Below are 23,596 nucleotides of genomic sequence, written 5' to 3' on the forward strand. Positions count from 1 at the left end.
CCACCGATTCGTGCAGGGCAGCGGGGAACGGACAAGTGGCGAAGCTGGGAAGCTTCGCTCCGAGCTCCGCTGTGGGCGCCGCCCCGCCCCCGACGGGGCCACGCTGCCTGGCAGCCACAGAGGGTGGGCAAGCTCGCCGCTATCCTTCCTACGGTTGCTAGGAAACGAGACTCGGGAAGGGTGGGACAGCCGTCGCAGAGGCATGGTGTGACTGTCGTAAAAACATCTCGGAGAAAATGTCGTGAAGCGCAGTCGGGACGGTCTGTGACGAAGAGAGTGACCGGGCCTGGCTCCCGGCACTTATTTGCCCCGTACCCCAGTGGCCCCCTCCTCCTCTTGCTCCATGTGGGGCCCAGGTTGGGCTCTCGGCTTCTCCTCCTTCTCCTTCTCCTCCTCCTCCTCCTCATCCTCTTCCTCCTCCTCCTTCTTCTTCTTCTTCTTCTTCTTCTTCTTCTTCTTCTTCTTCTCCTCCTCCTCCTCCTATGGCCCGGAAAACAGTTAGCAGGAAGCGGAAAGCGGCGACGGCTGCCGCCGGGGGGCTCCAGGGGGAGCAGGTAGGCTGGGGGGCGGGAATGGGTGTATGAGGGCAGAAGCCTATATGGCGGTGCCTGGGGTGACCCTGACTGGGGGTCGCCGTGTCCCGGTGCCCGGTTGAGGTAGGGGCAAAGGGCGGGGTCTTTCGGTGCCTTGGGAAGGTGTCCTCGAGGGGAGATGGTGGGAAGGAGTAGTCCCGGCCACGGTGGCTGTCGGTGCGATACAGCGGGCAACCTCCCCCCGTCTCTGCTCTCTGCCCCGGTAGCTCCGGGAGCTCTCTGTTCGGCCCGTAACCGCCGAGTCCCCGCCGCCCCAGAGCTGAGCGTTACTGCGAGGCCACCCCAGGCCGGGCCGGAGGAGGCCGATGAACGGCGCGGTCAGTATCAGATGGCCCCCGCGGTGTCACCTCCAAACCTGCCGAGCTCACGCCAGGAGGCTGTCGGGGCTTTTCCGTTTAAAGTGCTTCTTGGCTTCCTCTTGTTTCTATAAGCTTTTGGTGTCCCAACGGTGCCGAGCCGGGGTGGGTTGTTTTCAGTATTATGGCAGTGTTACTTCTTTAGCAAATATTTATGCTTGATTTTATGTTGCTGAAGGCTTTATCACAATTTATGAGTTAATCTTCGTGTATGGTATTATATGGGTAGTTTGGAAGGCTTTAGTATTTTGCTGAGAATATATTTGAATTTAGATGGCTTGTGTCTTAAGTTTGTTCTAGTCGCTTTATCTAAGTTTAATGCTTCTTTTCCACAGTATGGGTGGGATCACTCAGTTCACAAAAGGAAAAGACTCCACCGGGTGAAAAGGTCTGTGGTGTACTACCTGAAAGGTAGAGAGGTCAGGATGCAGAATGAGTCCAGCTATCACCGCTTGTTGCATGGATATGCAGCCCAGCAGCTTCCCAGCCTCTTGAAGGAGAGAGAATTTCACCTTGGAATCCTTAATAAAGTATTTGCCTCCCAGTGGCTGAACCATCGGCAAGTGGTGTGTGGGACAAAATGCAACACAGTAAGTGCCACCTATCTTTTGCTTCTTGCTGTTAATTATTCTACCCCCAAATGACACCATAACTGAAGTATGTAGATAGCCAAGGAATAAATTAGGAAATAATTAGGTGTGGATTCCAATTTGTGCACAATTAATTTTGAATAAAGGTAATGCTTAATGATCACCCATTCTCATCTGAAAACATGGCATTATGCGTATGGTCTGAAACCTGAACATGAGGCCTATATCTCATGCAGGATCTGTCTAATCCACATAGAGCAATTTACATCTCTTTGCAGCATGGCAAGCAACAGTAGGGTTTGATCTTTCTTCCTGTCCTGCAAATGTAAAGTTAATGAATGATGTTAGCTTTGCTAAATGGTACCTAACATGCCTAGCAAAACTTGCTAGTAAGACTCTATTTTTATTGTGCTCAGTCTTTTACCATTTGGTTTTATGTATGGTTCTGTGCTTCTGACTTGGGTCTGGAGCATCTCTCTTATGAGGAGAGACTGTGGGAGCTGGGCCTGTTTAGTCTAGAGAAGAGAAGACCGAGAGGGGATCTCAATTAATGCATATAAATATCTCAAAGGCAGGTGCCAAGAGGATGGTGCCAGACTCTTTTCAGTGATGCCCAGTAACAGGATGAGGAGCAATGGCCATAAACTACAACACAAGAAGTTTTACCTCAACATGAGGAAGAACTTCTTTATGTTGAGGGTTGCAGAGCACTGGAACAGGCTGCCCAGGGAGGTCACAAAGTCTCCCCCTCTGGAGACATTCAAGACCCACCTGGACATGTTCCTGTGTCACCTGCTCTGGGTGGCTGTGCCTTAGCAGGGGGTTGGACTGGATGATCTCCAGAAGTTCCTTCTATCCCTAATGATTCTGTGACTTCAAAAAGTTGCTACAAAACTAAAAACTATGGTTAAACTCCAGATATTCTTCAAAGTAGCTAGAAATGTTCCAAACTGAAAAAAAAAAATTTAGATCTTCAGGAATATTCTTCTGCCTTTCCAGTTTGTAATTTTTTTTCCCACTCTAAATCTGTTTTTAGTGTTTAAATAACTTCCCTTGCTGATGTATCTTTACATGCTTTAGCAAAATTGGAAATCTGTTCGGACTCTGTTATTGTGGCAGGGCATCCTCAACACGGGGAATAAAGAGCCTTGACTCCATGATTGCAGAAGGCTGAACAAATCATACTACACTAATACTATATTACTACTATACTAAAGAGAAACCCGTGACCCTTACAAACAGTCACAACACAGCTTTGACCTAATTGGTTTATCAATCAAAACCACCATCACCAGAGTCGGATTAAGAAGCTTCCTTTTGGTAAACAATCTCCATAACACATTCCACATGTGCACAACAACAGGTGCAGAGATTAAGATAAGAATTGTTTTTCTCTGAGCTTTCTCACAGCCTTCCCCGGGAAAAATCCTGGGAAAGTTGTGCCTGCTGCTCTCTGTGAAGAGAGCTATGGCCACACTCTGTCATGTTTCAGATTTCATATTTCCAAAGCATCCCTTTATAGGAAAATATTAAAATAATGTAGTATGTGATTAATAAATGGAGGACATCATGCTCCTTAGGTAATGCTCTCTCTGCTGGAGTTAGTGGCCCAACTTCATTGGCTGAGGTTTCAATGTCATATATGAAATTCTAATTGACTAAGTGCAAAATCCCAAACCTGTTCTTTGCAGGTTCATTAGTGCCACAAAAATGAATTGAGCATTGTAGAGAATGTATAGATCAAGCAGCTCTAAAATCTCAAAGTATATAACTAGGTGTGATTATTTCTTTGCCTAAAGTTTTGGTTATTTGGGGTTGATTTGTTGATATTTTTTTTGTGAAAGCCACACTCAATGATCTGACCTGCAAGGGACAGTGTTTTTTGGTTTTGTTTGTTTTGTTTTTTCATTTCAGATGTTCTGTTATTACTCATAGTTACATACCAGGAGGCTTTCATGCAATAGGTCTTGAGAAGCAAGGCCTAGCTGTATAAACCAAACAGTCTTTTGACAGGAATTAAGTCTGAAATAGAATCTCTGCCTTCAGTTTCCATGTGTGTTCATTGCCTCGGTCTCAAGAGTATTTGGTTTTCTGTGAACTGCATGTGATACCCATGTCTATCTTCATAATCTGGTAGTTTCTGTGCCAAGTATAGTGTGGGTGGTAGAGATGCCCTTTAGCAAGCAAAGTCTCTCACTTCTCCATCCTTTGTCATCTGTCAACATGTGCTGTCTCCCAACCTCCTGAAATTAAATGTGGAGGGTAAGACACAAAAACTGACAAATGTGATTTTGGCACTGAACAAATTCAATTATATCAAAGTGTGTGCCCATTAGATAGTGCTTCAGAGTTTCACATCAAGATGGATTGTCTGATTGTGTGATCTTGTCTCCAGAAATGTAGTTCACTCAGTCAATTTGTTACCAAATGTCTGAAAACCGGAATGAGATTCCTTAACACCAGCTTTTTGTGTTAAAGAGGGCATCATTTATTCCTTCCTAACATGCCCCCCTGATTTCTACAAATGTGTTGCTAATATACAGTCACTACATGCATATTATAATTTGCCCATTACCATAAAAATCCTCCCCATGTTCCCCAAGTTCCCAAACTCAGTCCTTGTTTTGGCTGTAGCTGTATTCTTAAACCAGATGTCTCCTCTTTATCTTCTAAGGTCCTTGCTTGGAGAACAATTTCTGCATGCCTTGCTTCTCTGCTAAAGATCCACAGACTGGCCTCTCTGCTAAAAGTTAACAGTCACAGTGTCTTTCTACTAAAAGCTCACAGTTACAGTAGAAATTGAATTAACCTTCTTGGTATCAAATTCACTGGCTTCTTTTACCACTGCCCACTTCACAGACATTTCTTTATATCATGAATTGTTTCTCTGCATTCTTTCAAGTACGACATGTGAGGCCATTACCCACTTGCATTACCTGTTCAGCACAACCTGTGAGTAGGTTTTGTGCTAAGATCAGTGCACGTTTTGATCTCCACCAGAAAGCAGGCATACGTTTGATATCTTAGTGTTTAAAGAGTCCATGTTTCTTTTGGGCTTGGCATTTTATCAGTAAATATGTATTGCTGCAGAACAGAAGCCAAGCATTCTGTTAACGTAGAAAAAAGAGGTGTTTATTGTTATAAATGATCAAATTGTGAGCCAAAATTATCAAAAATTTAGCAAAGATTTATTAATTTGTCGGTGAGACCAAAGTTTGGTCTTCGAAACCACCACAGCCAAAGAGACAGCGTCGAGCCTGGGGTCGACACCAGGTGAACCTGGATCTGACCTCCAGAGTGTCAGAGTCTCCCCCTCGGTTCACAAATGCTGCCTCTTGCAGCGAGGTTTTATACAGTTTATTTTGCCCGAGGCAAAGATGACCAAATTTTCTTTGTATCTCTTCACATGCATGGCTGTTTTTTTCCATGTGCAGAGCTGGACAAAAGCCAGGTCCAGGTGTATATTCAGTGACAATAGGCTCCAGGAAGCCATGTATTCAGATGTATCAGGGTGGAGTAGCTGACTATCTTGATAGATGCAATCGGCAAGGCGATAATGGCTTTCGACTGGCTCCCAACAACTCGGGAAACCAATGATCATCATCGATCATCGCCTCTATTCTTACATTAAGGTGTCGATTGTTATCTCAACGTGCTTCCGGGAACTAGTTGAATCTGAATAAGACAGCTGCTCCCAGCCGAGGTGGTCAAAAGACATGGTTTGGATTTCACAATATTTTATACATTATTAGCATGAATTATCCCTACCATATATTACATTTATAATCTAAATAAAAGTAAAGACTAGGAAAAATCAAAAAGTGCTACTCAGTGTGACCAGTGGGGGTATTGATATAATGACACTGTAAGCGTTGTCTTGCTTCTGTTAGCAAAAAGCAAATCTGAAGGAAAACAATAACATCATTTTCCAGCTTGGCTGAGGGTGAAATTTTTGTCTGAAGTTGTACTTTTACAGAAGAGGATGTTCCCACATGCTAGTTCTTGCTGGCACCAATGTGTGTGTGTGCCTGGGGAATCAGCTGGATCAGCTTCCTGCTTTGTGCAGATGGACTTTCTTGTAGGGTTAGTTTTATTGAGACAGATATGCAGCTGATCTTGTAGCTATCTGAGGGCTAGTTGCTGTCATAGGGGTCATGAAACTGTTTGGGTGGATGAAGAGGCAAGTGGATTCTCAAAGATTGGCTTAAGCTAATTGTGAAACTTCATCACAGTTGATTTTCTCTTAGTGACTCAATTTTTAGAAGGGCAATGTGTTATTCTTGGGTTTCTTTCAAATGGTAATATGAATGACAAGAATGTGCCTGTGATTTCTGAGAGCTGTGTGTGAGAGCTGGGACACAGAGCATGTAAAGTACTTCCTGTATGAGGACTAAGCAGTCTTTTTCATGCATGTTCTTTATGTTTTGTAAATCTATGTCCATCCTGCTTGCATAATAAAAAATGCTGTAGCTCAAGTTGACACCCTTTGTTTGGTTGATTTGTATGATCAACTAAAAGATAGGGCTGCCTGTTCATCTGCTGTTCTGTATGCAGGGGCAGCAACAGAGGACACAAGAGTCTTAAGTGCTGCCTTGAAATGACATTTAGTAGGGTAGGGTTTAATTTTGCTGTATAAAGTCAATGCTTTCAGTTAAGGATGCATGGGAAAGGCGCTTATATTTAATTAATTGGTAACTTTGTTGGGTTCCTGTTTCTCCCCTCCCCCAAACTGTTGTCTCCAAAAGGCAGGTCATAAAATGGAATTATACTTGATGAAAGAGCCTGGCAAACTGTTCTGATCACAGTATTGTATATAAATTAAGGATGGATTTTCCAGTTCACACTCTGGTTTATAGATACTTGATTCCTTGCCACAGTCTTTACTTTTGGCAAGCTGATTAAGGAAGTTCCTTAGTTAATGAAGCAGGGCAGTTTCTAACTTGACTGTAAGCAGTTTGAACAGGGCATAGCTGCCGTGTTGCCTTTTTCCCAACCTGGAAATGAAACTCGAGATAATTTTAGTAAGGGGGAAATATAAAAAGGGATCTTTATTTGAAGGCCTTCAGAGGCAGTTATGGAAAGATGTCCACAAAAGCCCACCCCTCCCAGGGGTGAGTACCTATTTATACGTTTTAGGAAATTAGCATAATTGATAAAAAGCACCAATTAGGAGGGCAAGTGGTATAGGGGCCTGAGTAAATATATGTATTGCAGTAAAAGATCTCTGTATTGTATAAGCGACCCTGCCCCGATTCTAGTTATTGTAAATGGGCTGCAGCTGTGATGTCCTTAATTGGGCGGCAGCTGTAGCCCATGGGGGTAGCTGGGATTAAAGGGGGTGGGGCGGTCAGGGAGAGCCTTGGAGGAGCCCTGATGAAGAAGCAGGAGCAACACTGCTGTGAAGAGCTGCTGGTAAGAAAACCACTCAGAAGGTATGGGACTCTAAAAATATGATAATAACAATATGAATACAACAAAGCAGTGATTCAATTTCCCCCCAGGTTAAGCCTCTTCTCTGGAGTTCCCCCCTCAGCACTAGCTGTACTTTGTTCATGAAAATGTATCTCTGAGAGTTGTTCTTGACCTTGATTCCCAGGAAGAACCAAGATAGCAATGGGGCCTTGTCTCCCCTGGGGCTTGGAGCTCTGGAATTTGTTTTGTCTTTCTGCCTAGGGAAAGGCCATAGAAAAGTACTGGGAAAACAAGTCACTAATACAATAGGCTACAAAGCTACAAATATATGTGTGAAGAATACAGAGAACATATAAAAGAAAAAGGGTAAAACCCAAACAGCATCAGCAGAGTAATTGGATGGGGATCTGTAGTGGTTTGACACAGGCACCCATGAAAGTCACTCGTTCACCCTCCCCTGCCACATCTGGGCAGAGGAGAGAAAATTTAATGAAGGGTTCATGAATTGAGATAAGGACCCAGAGAAAACAATTCAAGGGGAAAAACAGGCTCAACTTAAACTTGCAAAGTGAATTTATTACTAACAAAATCAGAGGAGGATAATGAGAAGTAAAATAAGCCCTTAAAACACCTTTTCCCTCCAGCCCCTCCCTCCTTCCTACCAACAGTGCAGGGAGACAGGGCAAGGGGGTTTTGGTCAGTTCGTCACCTGAAGATTTTCTTCCACTGCTCTGAGAGGAGTCCTTCCTCTGTAAGGCCATGGGGTCCCTCCCACCGGAGACAGTTCTCCGTGACCTTCTGTTGCTATAGGACATGAAATAAAATGACACACATACTGGAACCTCCAGGGTAAAAAAAAGTCTTATAAATGATCAATCGAAAAGCCAAATTATCAAATTACCAAAGATTTTGTTTTCCACAACCAAAATAGGGTCCTCAAAAACCTGCAGTCAAAGAGACAGCATTGAGCCCTGGATCGGCACTGGGTGAGCATAGGTATGACCTCTATTGCACTGGACCTCCCTCTGTTCACAAATGCCATTTCCAGCGGGGCTATTTTATACAGTATTTTATGCCTGAGGCAGAGGTGCCCCGATTTCTTTTGTAATCCTGCATATGCATGAGAGTTTCTTTCACTGTGCAGGGCTGGACAATCGCGATTTCCTGAGTAGTGGCAGGCATTGATCCTGTCAGTGGAAGTCGCGTATTCAGGTGTATCTTTCTGGTGACTTCTGTTATCTCGATCATCTCGATCAATGGTATCAGTTGAGCGATGATCACTCTTGAGTGTCTCCTGATTACTCCGGAGCATGACGATCATTGCATCTATACATCTATTCATGGGTAAACGGGGGGGGGGGGGGGGGGGGGGGTATTGTTCTGCTGCCTTCAGGAATTTCAACATTCCGAAGTAGATATCTGTCTCTGGGCTGCTTGTGGACTCGTTTGGATTTTACAGTCTTATAAAATACATTCTCTCTTGAAGCATGAATTATTTCATAACATATATTACAGAAGGGAAGTTTATTTTCTGACTCCAACATTTATAGACTTTCAAAAGTGACAGTGGATTGGAGGATGCAAGTGCAGCCTCTCCAATGACACTGGACAAACCAAGTCCATCAAATTTCTCCTCCTCCAGAAAAGAATGTAAAACAATAATTATTTACAGAAAATTGCGTGAGAAAGTCCATTATAAGAATGTAAACATCAGAAGGCTTAGAAGAACTTAGAACAGGGCGACAACCTTCTTCAGCGTGAGCCCACTATCCCGAGTAGCAGCCGTACCGCACCTACTGCAACATAAATTGTCCCCTGCGGGCAGACAGTCCTCCCAAAACTGCTGCGACGTGGGGCACTCTTCCACAGGGTGTAGTCCTCCAAGGACAGGCTGCTCCAGCTTGGAAGCAGGGGCCCCCTCTCTCCACCAGGTCTTCCACTGGATCACAGCCTCTTCCAGGCATCTACCCGATCCAGCATGGGCACCTCCTCCATGGGCTATGGGTGGATCTCTGCATCCCCTGTGGACCCATGGGCTGCAGGGGGACAGCCTGCTTCACCATGGTCTTCACCATGGCCTGCAGAGGAATATCCGCTCCGGTGCCTGGAGCACCTCCTCCCCCTCCTTTTTCACTGACCTTGGAATCTCCATGCTGTTTTCCCTCACATGTTCTCACCTCCTCCTCTTCTCTGACTAGAAGAAAAAAACTATTGTGCCCACTTTGTTTTGGCTTTCTTCTTAAATATGTTATCACAGAGGCATTACCAACCTCTCTAATTGGCCCAGCTTTGGCCAGTGGCTCATCCATCTTCAGAGCCATCAGGGATTTGCTCTGCTGGACATAGTGGAAGCTTCCAGCAGCTTTTCACAGAAGCCATCTCTATGGCCCTCCTGCTACCAAAAACCAGGCCAAGCAAAACCAACACAGTGGTCTTCAGATCCTCTGCATCCCCAACTCTAAAATCCCAGGGGTCAACCTTGAGTCTCCCCAGTGCTTTCTGCCAATGGCTCCAGGAAGGATCATTCTCTCCAGCTGTGGTGTAGAGCACATTTTTTTTACATCTTTCCCTGTTCTGACTGCCCTGAGAGACTACAGCATGAACTGTCTCCTGTTTGATTTACTCAAAGGCTTTTTGTTGCTCAGGGCCCCATTGGAAATAATTCTTCTTCCTGGTCCCTTGATAGAGAAATCTTATTATAATTTGGAATATACATTCTCCAAAATCTCGCAATGCCTAAGAAAGCTTGTGTTTCTTTCTTGTGAGTTGGTGGAGACATTACTGTTATTTTGTTGAGCACATCTACTGGTATCTGGCAATGCCCATCTTTCTATTTTATTCCTAAAACCTGTATCTCTTGGGCAGGTCCCTTGACCTTACTTTGTTTTATAGCAGAATAGGCTTTCAGAAGGATTTGGACTATTTTCTTACCTGTCTCAAAAACTTCTACTGTATTTCCCCACACAATGACTTCATCAATGTATTACAGGAGTTCTGGAGCTTCATCCTTTTCCAGTGCAGTCTGGATCAGTCCATGGCAGATGATATTGCTGTTTCCACCCCTGGGCACTTGGTTCCAGGTGTACTGGAAGCAAACTGTGGCCTGCATTCTGCTGCCAGAGGGATTGAGAAAAACCCACTGGTGATATCAGTTGAGACACCACTTGGCTGCCTTTGACTCCAGCTCTTACTGAAGTTCCAGCATGGCAGCACTCAGTGATTGTGTGACATTGTTCAGGCCATGAATATCCACTGTCAGTCTTCATTCTCCATTAGACTTTTGCACTGGCTAAATGGGGCTAATAAAGGATGAGTGGGTCCTGCTCATCACTCCTTGGCTCTCCAGTTAAGAAATCAGCTTATGGGTTGGAATCAGGGCGTCAGTTATTGCAATATTACTGCTAGTTCACTGTTGTGGTAGCGATCTGCACCTGCTGTTCTTCAACCTTTGGTAACCCCACCACTAAAAAGTTCTCAGAGAGACTGGGCAGGGTAGACAGCTGATAACTTTCCTCTGTCTCCAGGGCATCTATACCAAAAGCCCACTGGTACCCTTTTAGATCCTTGAAATACCCTCTCCTGAGGTAATCTATGCTAAGGACGCAGAGAGCCACTGGGCTGGTCACAGTGGGCTGCTTTTGCCATTCATTCCCAGTCAGGATGATTTCAGCCTCCAATACAGTCAGATGTTATGATCCCTCTGTCACTCCAGAAATGCAAATGGGTTATGCCCCTCTATAGCTTGATTTCATTAGGATACACTGTGCACTGGTATGTACTACAGTCTTGTACCCCTGTGGGTCTGATGTGCCAGGCCATTGCATCTACAAGTCCAGTAAACCCAGTTTTCCTTCTCTTCCACCTGGCTGGAGGTAGGGCCCCTCTAGTTCTGATCATAGGATTCTCTACTTACTTCTTGTAGAAATGGATTGGAATTTTCTTCTGTAGGATCGGGAGTAAGATCAGTCCTTCCATTCTGCCTGAGAAACTGCCCACTGTAGCTTGAAGCAGCAGCTTTCCTGCAAGAACCCTCTTTTGTGATTGTTTTTCCCTGCAATTCCTCTACCTGTGCCTCTAGGATTGAGCTAGGTTTTCCATTCTACTTCCTCATGCCCTCTCTGTGGTCCCACAGGCAAAACCACAGGGTACCCCATGGTGTGTACCTTCTATATCCTCTCTTTTGAGTAAGAGGATGCTTAATGGTAATAGTTGAGATACTGGTCCCTACAGGTGTAGAGTAGGGCATAACCTCTTTGAGTTGGTGGAACTCCCAGGACAGTTTTTCCACAGCTGACATGAGAGAGGGAGAGATTGTCTTTGTATTCCCAGAGCTGGTGTTGTGGATTTGGGTTCTTCAGGGAATTTTTTTCCCATCTCAAAGGAGGACCCTGTGAGGAGAGGGGGTTGCCTGAGAAACAGCAGAATAGGCAGCTGGAATGACCATCAGGGACTCCAAAAATATCCGATGACTCATAGGACTACATCAATCCATTGTGAAACTCCCTGCCCTAGGGGAGGTACCACCTGAACCTGACCACGTGTAATCTCAAGGTCTAGGGGCTTGGGACACCACCACCACCACTGGACAGATCCAGAGGAGAACCCGAACTTCCACAGGAGGACCAGACTTTCCATAGAACCACCGCTTTAAACAAGACTGTGAAAAACGCCAATCACTTGTTTTAAAATTTTAAAAGTTTAATAGTAATAAAATGGTTATAAAAATAGTAATACAAATTAGAGCAATAAGAATTTGGACAATCAGAGTTAGGACAATAAAGGACAATAAAAGCAAAGAATTACAAACATTCAGATGCTTTCCTCTTGAAAGCATAGCTTGCTAACAAAGCATTAACTCTTAAAAGCAATAGCCTGTTGCATATTCATATATCTCGTACAAGATACATACATTCCTTTCAAACTAGGGATTTCTCTGGTTATTGTCAACTTTCCCCTCCTTCATCTTGTTGGCTCCTCAGTGTCTGGAAGGAGGTAGAAGGCGACTAGTTCTTTATGATAAGGAGACAATAATTCTTCTCTTTGGGATTTTAGTGTCTTTTTGCTGTTATCTCTGTGTGAAGAATTTCTGGAATATCTCATTCCTTTCTTGAACTAGTTAAAAAAAGTATATTGCATAGCATAGTTTCTATTTTAACATTATGTTATAGCCTAAAACTGTATTTAACACACTACTGAAAAGGATTAATGTCGTTGCTGAGGCGGTCACGACACAAAGCAGAGACCACAAGCAGTCTCAGATGGCCACTCTTTATTATTGAACATGGCTGACCTTTTATACACTTTCCAATTGTTTATGCTTCTTCTACCCTAACTATTTGCTACAATAAATCAACATAACACTATTGGTGAAAAGTTACAGGGACTTCAACTAACTTTCTAAAAATACTTCGTCCAGCTGCAAAGTTGTCTTATCTTTCTTCAATTCGTCACTTCTCTTGGTCTCCTTGGATACAGCCTTGGAGAGAGCTCCTTATCAGCTTCTTTTCGCTCCTTTAGCTAACAGGCCCGCTGTTAGCCCCTTCCACAGATTAATACAGTATAACTTTTTAACATAACACATATAATAATAATTTTAATATTTGCAAAAAGCCAATCATAAAAAAGCATTTTTCACAAAGACTGTGTACAGAAAATCACGCTATCATTTCAGAGGAGTAATGAGATGGTTGGCTCTCACAATTAAGGGGTGAACATTAGATGTATGTTAAAAGAAGGTTTGTAGATGTATAGTTATGTTACTTTAATATGTCATTCCCCCCCCCCCCCCCCCCCCCCCCCGCATTGTTATCACAGGATGGCCTTGGTAGTTGGGGCATTTGGGGAAGGTTGGCTTGTTACTATAGTAATACCTGACCTCCAATCAAGATGTAAGAAAGTGATCTCCACCACTAGATGGCAAGGAAGGAGCCGACTGACAAGACACTAGGAGGGGGTAGCAGTATAAACGGCAGACCATCCATTTTGTAGGGGAGCATGAGGCTGATAGTCACGGGGGCTCCCAGAGCTGTAATTTTTCCTTATTTCATCTTTTTGTTGTATTTTTTGTTAAGGTTTTATAAACCTTTAAAATTTTAAAAAGCGAGCAGTTGTTTCTCACACTATGAAAAGCTAGTGTCCATAAAGGAGACAAAGGAGTCCTGCAACTTTATTCAAATAAAGGAAGAGAGTCCACTGGGGCACATGCCTGCAGGGTTTTCTCTCTCGGGATTACAATGGACACAGCCTCCTTTTATGCTAAACTACCAGCTGCATGTTGCCCCCTTTTCCTTTCCCCACTGGCGGAGGTACTAGGAAGGTACAGCCTTCCCGAACTGCCTACCTCATATTCCCCCTTGAACCTAGTGTTTTACCCCAAAGTTCAGAAGTTCAGCCTTGTGCGGACCCCACTTGTCTGTTTCAGGAGCCAAGCTGTCTGGGCTCTGTAACAAACCTGCTGCCCTAAGTCAGTAGAGACATTAAGACACATTTCAAAGACATTAGCACCCACACCTTCACCCATAGAATTGTTTATAACGACATTAACACACATCTTCCCGATTATGCACTTGTTCAGGGGTGAGGTTCAAAAACATTGGAGGTGCTCACTGTCCTAGGCACTTGCCCATATTATCCTGCATACCCCATCACTCAGAACTATTCAGCCTCAGGGCAAATCTCTGGGTGATGTTCTTAAATAGTTGTTTAATCTGAAAGAAGACCTGAACTATATGCAGCAACATGCTGGCTCCTAGCAAAAGGGCCAGGTTGGTTGCAAGTGTATTAAAAGGTTATTTAAAATCTTACACATTCTCAAATACTACTGTAATCATCCTGGAGGAGAAGGAAAGCAGGAAGGCAGGATGGATGTTGGAAGATGTATTCGAGGAGAAAAGGAAGAAGATGTAACTGTTAATAGTTCCCAATAGATGGCTCCTGAGGTACAGATAGGGTGGCAATGGTGAGGACACATACCAGGTTAGTTTCATGACCAGTGGTTCTATCATATCATAGGCAAGTATTACGAAGTACAACAAAATTATAACCTTGGTCCAGGCCTCAAGGATGATAAACATCACCACAGGAAGACATACTGCAAGTAAAGTGTCACACAACACAACTCTGAGAAAAAGTGCAACAACTGTGAGAGTAAATAAATCAACATTGTGACCCATGACTATTAAACTAACATAATGAATGCTTATAAGAAATTTGTTTTAACATGCTCTGGTCAGATCTGTCATTGTCTAAATGCTTTGAGCCCCATTTTGGGTGCCAAAATGGACTGTTGTGGTTTAACTCCAACTGGTGGCAGCTAAGTACCACACAGCTGTTCACTCACTTCCCCTCCCCTTCCTTGGATGGATGGGGAGGAAAATTGGAAAAAATGTAAAACCTGTGGGTTAAAATAAGAACAGTTTAGTAATTGAAATAAAGTAAAATATTATTGTTATAATAGGAAAAAAAGAAATAAAATCCAAGAAACAAAAGTGACATACAATACATTTGCTTACCACCCACTGACCCATGCCCAGCTGTCACGAGCCATCCTCATGGATGGGTTTCGTGATGGTTTGTGATCTCAGGGTGCAAAAAGAACCGACACGGTACAAGGGGGGTTTGCAGCGATAATCAAAACAAATGCACCTTAATTGAAATAACCACAGCCAAAATGTGTTGGGGAGGAATTGGGGAAAAAGGGAAAAATAAGGGAAAAGAGGGAGGAAAAAGAAAAGGGTGAATAGCTACCAAATGTAGAACGGCGAAGTCCTTTGGTGTCTAGCCGATGGAGTTCACCAGGTCACGTCCGAGGAGATCTCAGGGGTGCAGTTCATCTGGACTCTAATTATACTCTTTTTTGATGGGGGAAGGGGAATAGATCTTGAAACCGAATCAAAGGTAGTCTGTTGTATCTTCGGAGGAAAGAATGGTATTTGGAAAGGGTACACAGTCCATGTTCTCAGCAGTGAGCGAGAGCCATTGTCTTTGTGTCCACTGCTCACACCTGCAAGATCCATCTTGCTTTGGTCAGCTTGCCTCCCCCCGCACACCTCCCCTGGGTTGGGGGTTTCAGTCCCAGTCCTTGGAAAGCATTGGAGGGGGCCTTCTCACATAGGGATTTCATGTCTTGGTTTTTCTCTGGTGAAAAGGCTTCTTACATCTCAGTTTGGCTGTCACGGTGGTTGCAAACAAGCAAGAGGGGTCTTCTTTGGGGGACCACCCCGAAACTCAGGAGAAGTCCAGCCAGGCCGAGAGGTGGGGAAAAATCCCAGAGCTATTGTTGCAAAAAGGTCAGAATGTCCTTCTTTCTTCTTGTTGAGCTCAGTGTAGCATACAATAAATACACCTGTGAAAACAATAACTTAGCAATGCTCTCAGGTCTCAGGGCCCTGCTTGACATGTGACTTTCTCCTACAGGGCTAGACAGGGGGGTCTTTTCTTCAGTGGTCCCCCAATGATGATCGTGAGGCAGATGAGGGATATTTCGGACAGACTCTCACACCAGCCCATCCCCCAACAGTGATTGGCAGCTCCCAGCCAATCCCAACCCCCTGCTTTATATAGTGAGCATAATGTTCTATGGTATGGAATATCCCTTTGGCCAGTTTGGGTTAACTGTCCTGGCTATGTTCCCTCACAGCCTCTTGTGCACCTGCTCGCTTATACAGAATGGAAAACTGAGAAGTCCTTGATTTAAAGTAAGCACTATGAAGCAGCAACTAAACATCAGTGTGTTATCAACATTATTCTCATACTAAATCCAAAATACGGGACTATACCAGCTACTAAGAAGGAAGTTAATGTTATCCTAGCCAAAACAAGGATGGATGATTAAAGTAAAACCCACAATTATTTAATTTAGTTGTTTTAAGAAGGAATGTATACATTTTACAACCATATTTGCAACATTTGTGGATTCTACATTTAAAAGAATGTTAGTTCAAAATAGAAAGGATATTTGACCACCTTGGTTTTCTTATCTGTGTGATAATGATTTGTATCTGCTTTTTTCCTCCAGTTATTTGTAATAGATGTCCAGACTGGTCAAATTACCAAGATTCCTATTCTGAAAGATCATGAACCTGCCATGGTGAACCAGCAGGGATGTGGTATTCATGCCATTGAGCTCAACCCCTCAAGGACCTTTCTGGCCACAGGTGGAGACAACCCCAACAGTCTTGCAATTTATCGTCTGCCTACACTTGATCCTGTGTGTGTGGGAGATGTAAGTGGGAGTATTTGGGGAAATTGTATTCTGTCCCAAGAATTGCTACTTTGAAGTGCGTAAGGTCAAAGCAAGTGTAAAATTTGGGAGCTTTGTAGTGGAGAGTGAATTAAATATGAATGAGTACATAAATATATGAGAGGATTCTCAGGGTTCTAAGTCAGATTTCTTTCTTATCCTCATTCAGGTCTACTTAAGATTACTTTTAAGCACTGAAAATGTAACAAAATCTTTACTGTCAAAGTCTAATTGGGGTGATGATGATCTCTGAAACTTAGCTTTAGTGAAAAAGCTCATTTGAGAAGTTGTAAAGATGATTCAAGGCTTTCTCTTCTCCAGTGCGGCTTATATATGTATTATTTCACAGGTGGAACTTGGCTTTGAGGAGTAGTTCTAACCCAGTGGCTTGTGGCACTTTGATAGACTTTGATACTGGTTTTATTTTTGAAACATCATGAGGCCTTTTTAAAACAGCCAATCTTAAAAAGAAAACGGCTGAAATGGGTATAGTGGTGTCCTGTAAGCACTTCACTCTTATTTTTCCTTTTTGATTCAGGACTTCGCATAGACATTAACAACAACAGCAGAGCTCAGGTCAGAGTTTCTGCAGTAGCAGATAACCAGCTGCAGAAAGGCTTGAATCTGAAGATCTGCATGACTTGTTATTCGTGTGCCACTGTGACTGCAGTTTTTCAAGCAGAACTAGACCCTTTTGGTCTTTTTTTTATACACAGGCTTCTCACCTTCTGAGTAAAAGATTCTTGAAAATTTAATCAGTAGGTCATATATTTCAAACATAATTTTTTTGTTTCTTTTTAGGGATGTGCCTTTGAGGAAATAAAAGTAAGCAGCTACTTTATAGAAGTAAAGAACACTGCTTTCAAAATGGAAAAAACCCAAGTCCTTAGAACTGAGATTAATTTTTCCTTGGTCAGAGATCTGTTTTTCTATTGCCTAATTGCTCTCTATTAATTATACATGTCAAAATCAATAAAAGTTAAAATTACTGTTAGGTACTTAAACTGCTACAGCTGGATAGTGGAATATTATTTATATGTTTTTAGCATAGGTCTTCTCTTTCTGAGTTTGCACTTAAGTATTCTTCACTTTGATATTTTTTTGTCTGCCTTGAGACCACTGCAGAATATAATGGCACAGAAAATCTGTCTTTTTTTTTTTTCTTTTAGGATGGACATAAGGACTGGATATTTTCAATTGCATGGATAAGTGATACTATGGCTGTTTCTGGTAATGTTAATTTTTAGGTTTTTTTCCCCAGAATTTTATACTGATGTACAGCACTTGATAGGTCTTAGGGAAGCACCTTTAGAAGGGATTTGAAACCATTTGGAGCTACTTTGCCTATTTAACCCATTCTTGGTCTTAGTACAGAACTTAGCTTTTTTAATTTTTTTTTTTTTAATTTGTTGAGCCCTGGTCTAGATTGTACTTTTTTTTCCTAGTATTGGGGGGAATGCTGTTGTCTTTACAGTAGGTTTTGACATGAGAGGGTGTCTTAACACAGTAAGTTCAAGGCAAGGATTCTACACCAGAATAATTTCAAGATACAGCTGAACAGTACTAGTTTCCTGAAATTCTATGGAAGACTGATTAATGAAAACTCAGTTTGTTTTATCAAGCTATCAGCAAAGTTGTGTGTGTGTGTGTATGTATGTATATATATAGGCACACATACTGTGGGAACTAATACAGAAGGTTCTAATAGTAAAGGTCAATTACTGACTTTTTAGTCAGTGTAGTTGGATAATCAGTGTAACGTCATAAATTATTACTTACCTTGAGTAAAGGCAGCAATATGCCATTGAATTAATGTATTAGTTTACGGTCTTTCTGTGCTGAGAAGGTTTTGTATTCCATTCAAGGAGGTGTCAAACTGCAGGTGACAGAAAATCCTAACAGTCTCATATAAAAATCAAATGCTCCAACTGATGATTCAGTAATATAAAAAAAAACCAAAAACTAACCCTTGAGTTGATCCTTGCAATTCTCTAACCCAAATATCCGCATTAAAAAAACCCATTAAGTGACATTGTGTAGGGAAGAAATGGAGGTACATGTCAAATCTATCAGAGCTGACTTAAATGGAAGTGAGTTGCCTAAACACCAGAAGGGATGGGTATAGGACCTTGGATTAAATCTGTATTGATCCTTGAACCAAAGACATTTAACTTTCTTCGTCCAGTATTGTTGGTCTTACTGATTCATATTTTGTATCATTATCTTCAAATTCAGTCAAAAAATAAAACGAATTCTTGCTTGTTTGGCCTCAGTTCCTGTGTTACATTCTTTAAACAAGAGGTTGAATGAGTTGAATTAACAGTATATTTTATTTAAATTGATGCAAATTGTGGTTTTAAATATATGTTTCTGTTCAGTTCACTAATGTATGTGTACATATCCATAAACATACTGTCAGAAATCAAACTGTCTAGAATTGGTATAAACCCCACTGAGTTTTCTTGTAGGTTTTTGTATTGGTTTAACAGACTGTCAATCTCAGCCTCAGTAAGCCAGGCTCAGGCTGAACACATAGGCTATTCAATTGCCTCTGAGTTTATTCTACATGTGAATCTCTAATGGTGATTGTTGTACAGGATCATGGTTTTTTGATGCATCTCAATCAGTTTGAAAACAGATGAGGTGATCTAGCTGATTGGAAACCATGTAGACAAGCCAGTTGACCTTAAGTTCACAATGTTATGAACTTAACACCTCAGTAAAATCATGATTTTGTTAATAATAATTAATACATAGGCACCAACAGTGTGTTCAGTTAGATTAAATAAATCTAAACTATCTTCTTTTAAGACCTCATTGTTTATTGCAGTTCATTTTCTAAAAAGGATAATTATGTATATTTGAAATGCTGTTATGGACTACTTATTCAGGTTCCCGGGATGGTTCGATGGGTCTCTGGGAAGTTACAGAGGATGTGTTGTCCAAAACTGATGCCAGGCATAATCTCTCTCAAGTTCCTGTCTATGCCCACATAGCATACAGGGCTCTGAAGGATATTCCTAAGGAGAACACCAATCCTGACAACTGCAAAGTCCGAGCATTGGCTTTCAACAATAAGAACAAGGTCAGTAAGATAAGCAAGACAGTTGAGTAGTCCTAATGTTAGCGTTCAGGAACACATAATCACGGAATGATTATATGCAGATGCTTTTATTTAGAGCTCTGGGTGTCAGGGGTACACAGACCCAAATCTGACTCTGACATGGTTTCGGGCCGAACATGTTTTATATTCTATCGTTATATAACGTACATATTAGTTATTAAACTTACATGATTCTCTTGTATACATTGATTTCATCTAAGCATGGATTTCTCGTGATCCCCCTCAAACCTCTAACATAGTTTCTCATGATTCTTTAAACAATAATTATATCTAATCACATCTAACAATTATATAATTTATCATATACTGACTAGACAGATGCAGTTTCATATGATCTAGCAAATACAAGGCCTAACATTTCCCAGGCCCTACCTTTAATATTTTCCCAGAGCCTACTAAGCCTTTCTTTCTAGCTCCCTGAATTTTCTGTGATTTTAAAATCTTTTACTATCACTAAAACTGTCCATACATATTTGAAAAAAAAGTCATATAAATAAAATATACTAGAGAAGCAACCTGGAGTGTGAGGTTGTAAGGATATCTATAATACAAAAACTAACTCTTACTTTTTTTCTTCTTTTTTTTTTCTTTTTTTCATAATAGGAACTGGGAGCTGTGTCCTTGGATGGGTATTTTCATCTTTGGAAAGCAGAGCACACACTATCAAAGGTGCTTTTCTGTTGGTGTAAAACTTAAAACATTGCTTTGCATTGAAGGCTATTCACTATTCTTAATTTCCTATAAATGCTTGATGAAAGAGCAGCAGTGTTTGTAAAACACTGTCCTGGTTTTGGTCAAGACAGGGTTAATTTTTGCAGCAGCCAGGAGGGGCACAGCCTGGACCCTGGGGTTATTAACTACCACCTCACACCAAGTGTAGAGGGAATGGAAGGGGATGGCATTTTTCCAGTTTTACTGGGGTGTATGGTTGGGTGGTGCCAGGTTCTACAGAGTGAGCAATCACTTGTGAATCATTCGCTTGTGTTGTGCACACTGCTATCAGTATTGTTCTTATTTGTTTCTTTTTTTATTTTGTTGCTGTTTTTAGTAAATTGTTTATATCTCAACCTGCGATCTTTACCTTTTTTTGCCTCAAATTCTCCTCCCCATCCCACCGCAGGGGGAAGTGAATGAGTAGTGCGTGGTCTGGGGTGATTCAATGGGAACACTAAATTGGGAAATACCATTCCTAAACTGACAGTCAATTTGGCACCCAATGTGAGGCATGAAGCACTGAGATAACAACACATCTGACCAGAGCAGGTTGGAAACAAATTCAATCTAAGCATTTGTATTAGGTACAGAGCCACTGGTCACAACTTTTGCTTGATCTGTTCACATTATGGTACCTAACCCTGTATATGTTCCCCCATGTACTCCTCATGGTGCTCTTTTTCAGAGCAGGGAGAGGGATCAGAATTGCTTTATTGCTGTACTGTGGGATATCAGTTTATGACATGATAACATCAAGGGCAATGAGGGTCATTTAGGATGTGTCTTGAGTGCTGCTCTCCTGCATTTGCCTTGGGTGCTACCTCTGGGATTTCATTAATAATTGTACTGTCTGTAGGGAGAACAGGGGAGGATGATTTGCCCCAGCTTTTCACATCCTTTTCCTCCTTCAGGTTTGTTACAACAGCTTGTGAGAATTTTGAATTTCCTTTGGATGTTAAGGAAGGCGCATGTTCTTGTTGCTATGTCTACTCAGTACATGTTTAGAATTATGAAAGAGACTTCTTGTATGGTCATTCAGAGATCTACCCGGAGGGTGGATAGTCATGAGTGGCATGGAATGTGGGAGAAAATGGGACGGTTTCGGAGGACTTCTGTTCTCCAATGGTTTGGAAGTTCACCCCTTAACAGGACCCTGATAAAGTGGCAGAATATCTGAAAGGAAAATGCTGTGGTGATTCCAGAGAGGCACAAAGTAATGCAGTGTGCTGGGCCCTGGCTACTGTTTACCAGATACCACTCCTCACTAGACAGCACCCTCAGGGGGAGGAGGAGGAGGAGGAGAAAAGCAGAGCAACTGCCACTGTGGCCACTCCAAGTGCAACTGAACCAGAGGAACAACACATGCCAGTAGCAGTCATACCTATACAGAAAAAGAAATGCAAGACCAAACCAGTTTGCATAGTGAAGGATGAAGAGGAAGTAGGGCCCTCAGAACAGGAGGAAGAAGCAGGGACAGAGGTAATCACCCAATCCCTATCCCCAGGTGAGCTGCACGATATATGAAAATATTTCAGCCACCAGTAGGGTGAGCCCCTGGTGACCCGGCTGCTCTGATGCTGGGATAGCACAACCCACAGTTGGAAATTAGAGGATAGTGAAGCCAAGCAACTGGGATCCCTTTCCAGGGATGCAGGCATTGACAACAGCATTGGAAAAAGGACAGAAATCCTCAGCCTCTGGAGGTGATTCCTGTCAAGTGTGAGGGAAAGATATCTTTTCAAGGAGGATCTGTCAGTGCACCAAGACAAGTGGAACACCATGGAGCAAGGTATCCAGTACCTGAGAGAATTAGCTGTGCTGGAGGTACTCTATAGAGATTAAAATAACAAGCAGTCCCCTGTAGATCCAGATGAAGTTTAGGGCACACAACCCATGTGACACAAGTTCATATGGGAGCATGCCATTGTCATATGCCAACTCATTGGCAGTGATGTCATGGACAGAACAAGAACAAACAGTGGATAATTTGGTTGCCCAACTCTGGCAATATGAGGAAAGTCTCTCTTCCTCCCTTTGGGCCTGCATCTCAGCTGTCCAAGGACTTCCAGCAATTTAAAGAGAAAATGTCCTGTGCCCTGCCAATACAGGCCAGAGTCTCTGCTATTAAGAGCAAGCATGCCCCTTCTCAAGAGAGAGAGGGAATACACCACAAGGTAGGTAACCTGTGGTTTTACCTGCATGACCACAGAGAGGACATGAAGAAGTGGGATGGAAAACCCACCTCTGCCCTAGGAGCTATGGGTACGTGAGTTGAGAGGAAGAACAACCACCATGGGTTCAAGGAAAATTCTGCTTCAGTTTCCAGTGAGCAGGTCCTCCCTCAGACAGAAGGGAAGGTGCTGATGTTACTTTCAAACCTCTTGAAGGGACCTGTGGTTGATCATATTTATAAGAAGTGAGCAATGAGTACCATGACCAGAACTAGAGGGGCCCTGCCTCCAGCCCATTGGAGGAAAGGGATAATCAGATCTACTGGACTATTTGGATATAATGGCCTGACCTGTCAGACCCACAGGAGTACAATGCTTTAATTTACACTGGTGCACAATGTACCCTGATGGCATTGAGATATGTAGGGTCAGAATCTATCTCTATTTCTGGGGTGACAGGGAGATCCTAACACCTGACTATACTGGAAGCTGAACTGAGCCTGGGTGGGAATGAATGGCAAAAACACCCCATTGTGACTGGCCCAGCGGCCCCGTGTATCCTTGACATAGATTACCTCAGGAGAGGGTATTTCAAGGACCCAAAAGGACATTGCTGGGTTTTTGGGATAGCTGCTGTGAAGACAGAGGAAATTAGGCAGCTGAATACCTTGCTTGGTCTCTCAGAGGATCCTTCTGCTATGGGACTGCTGAGGGTCAAAGAACAGGGTACTGATCACTATCACAACAGTGCACTGTTGACAATACTGCACCAACCAGGATTCTGTGACCCTCATGCACAAGATGCTTCATGAACTGGAGCACCAGGGAGTGGTCAGCAAGACCCACTTACCCTTTAATAGCCCCATGTGTCCAGTGCATAAGTCCAATGGAGAGTGGAGACTGACAGTGGATAATCATGGCCTGAACGATGTCACACCATCACTGAGTGCTTCTGTGCCAGGCATGCTGGAACTTCAGTATGAACTGGAATCCAAGGCAGCAAAGTAGTGCCGCCATCAATATTGCCAATGTGTTTTTTCTACATTCCTTTGGCAGCAGAGTGCAGGCCGCAGTTTGCTTTTATCTGAAGGGGCATCCAGTACACCTGGAACCACCTACTCCAGGGGTGGAAGCACAGCCCCACTATTTGCCTGGACTGATCCAGACTGCATTGGAAAAGGGTCAGACTCCAGAACACTTGCAATACATTGATGACATCATCATATGGGGCAACACAGCAGAGGAAGTTTTTGAGAAAGGGGAGAAGATAATCTGGATTCTCATGAAAGCGCGTTTTGTCATAAAGCAAAGTAAGGTCAAGAGACTTGCCCAGAAAATTAAGCTTTTAGGAGTAAAATGGCAAGATGGACAATATCAGATTCCAATAGATATGAT

The 23,596-nt window shown here is 42.8% G+C and overlaps 1 protein-coding gene across 1 annotated transcript in view; it reads left to right on the forward strand.

The window, feature by feature from the left end:
* Positions 1-482: 482 nt before the first annotated feature.
* Positions 483-23,596, forward strand: part of LOC128946105 (DDB1- and CUL4-associated factor 12-like) — a 39,890-nt gene continuing 16,776 nt past the window's right edge. The window contains exons 1-6 of the mRNA XM_054290009.1: positions 483-554; positions 1,285-1,539; positions 15,968-16,174; positions 17,362-17,422; positions 19,084-19,277; positions 19,920-19,985. Coding sequence (XP_054145984.1) covers positions 483-554; positions 1,285-1,539; positions 15,968-16,174; positions 17,362-17,422; positions 19,084-19,277; positions 19,920-19,985 — 855 coding nt within the window. The remainder of the gene's footprint in view (positions 555-1,284; positions 1,540-15,967; positions 16,175-17,361; positions 17,423-19,083; positions 19,278-19,919; positions 19,986-23,596) is intronic.

The sequence above is a fragment of the Melozone crissalis genome, unplaced genomic scaffold (genome assembly GCF_028551555.1).
Source record: "Melozone crissalis strain CALT ecotype California unplaced genomic scaffold, PUWL_Pcris_2 ptg000074l_1, whole genome shotgun sequence".
Lineage (NCBI taxonomy): Eukaryota > Metazoa > Chordata > Aves > Passeriformes > Passerellidae > Melozone > Melozone crissalis.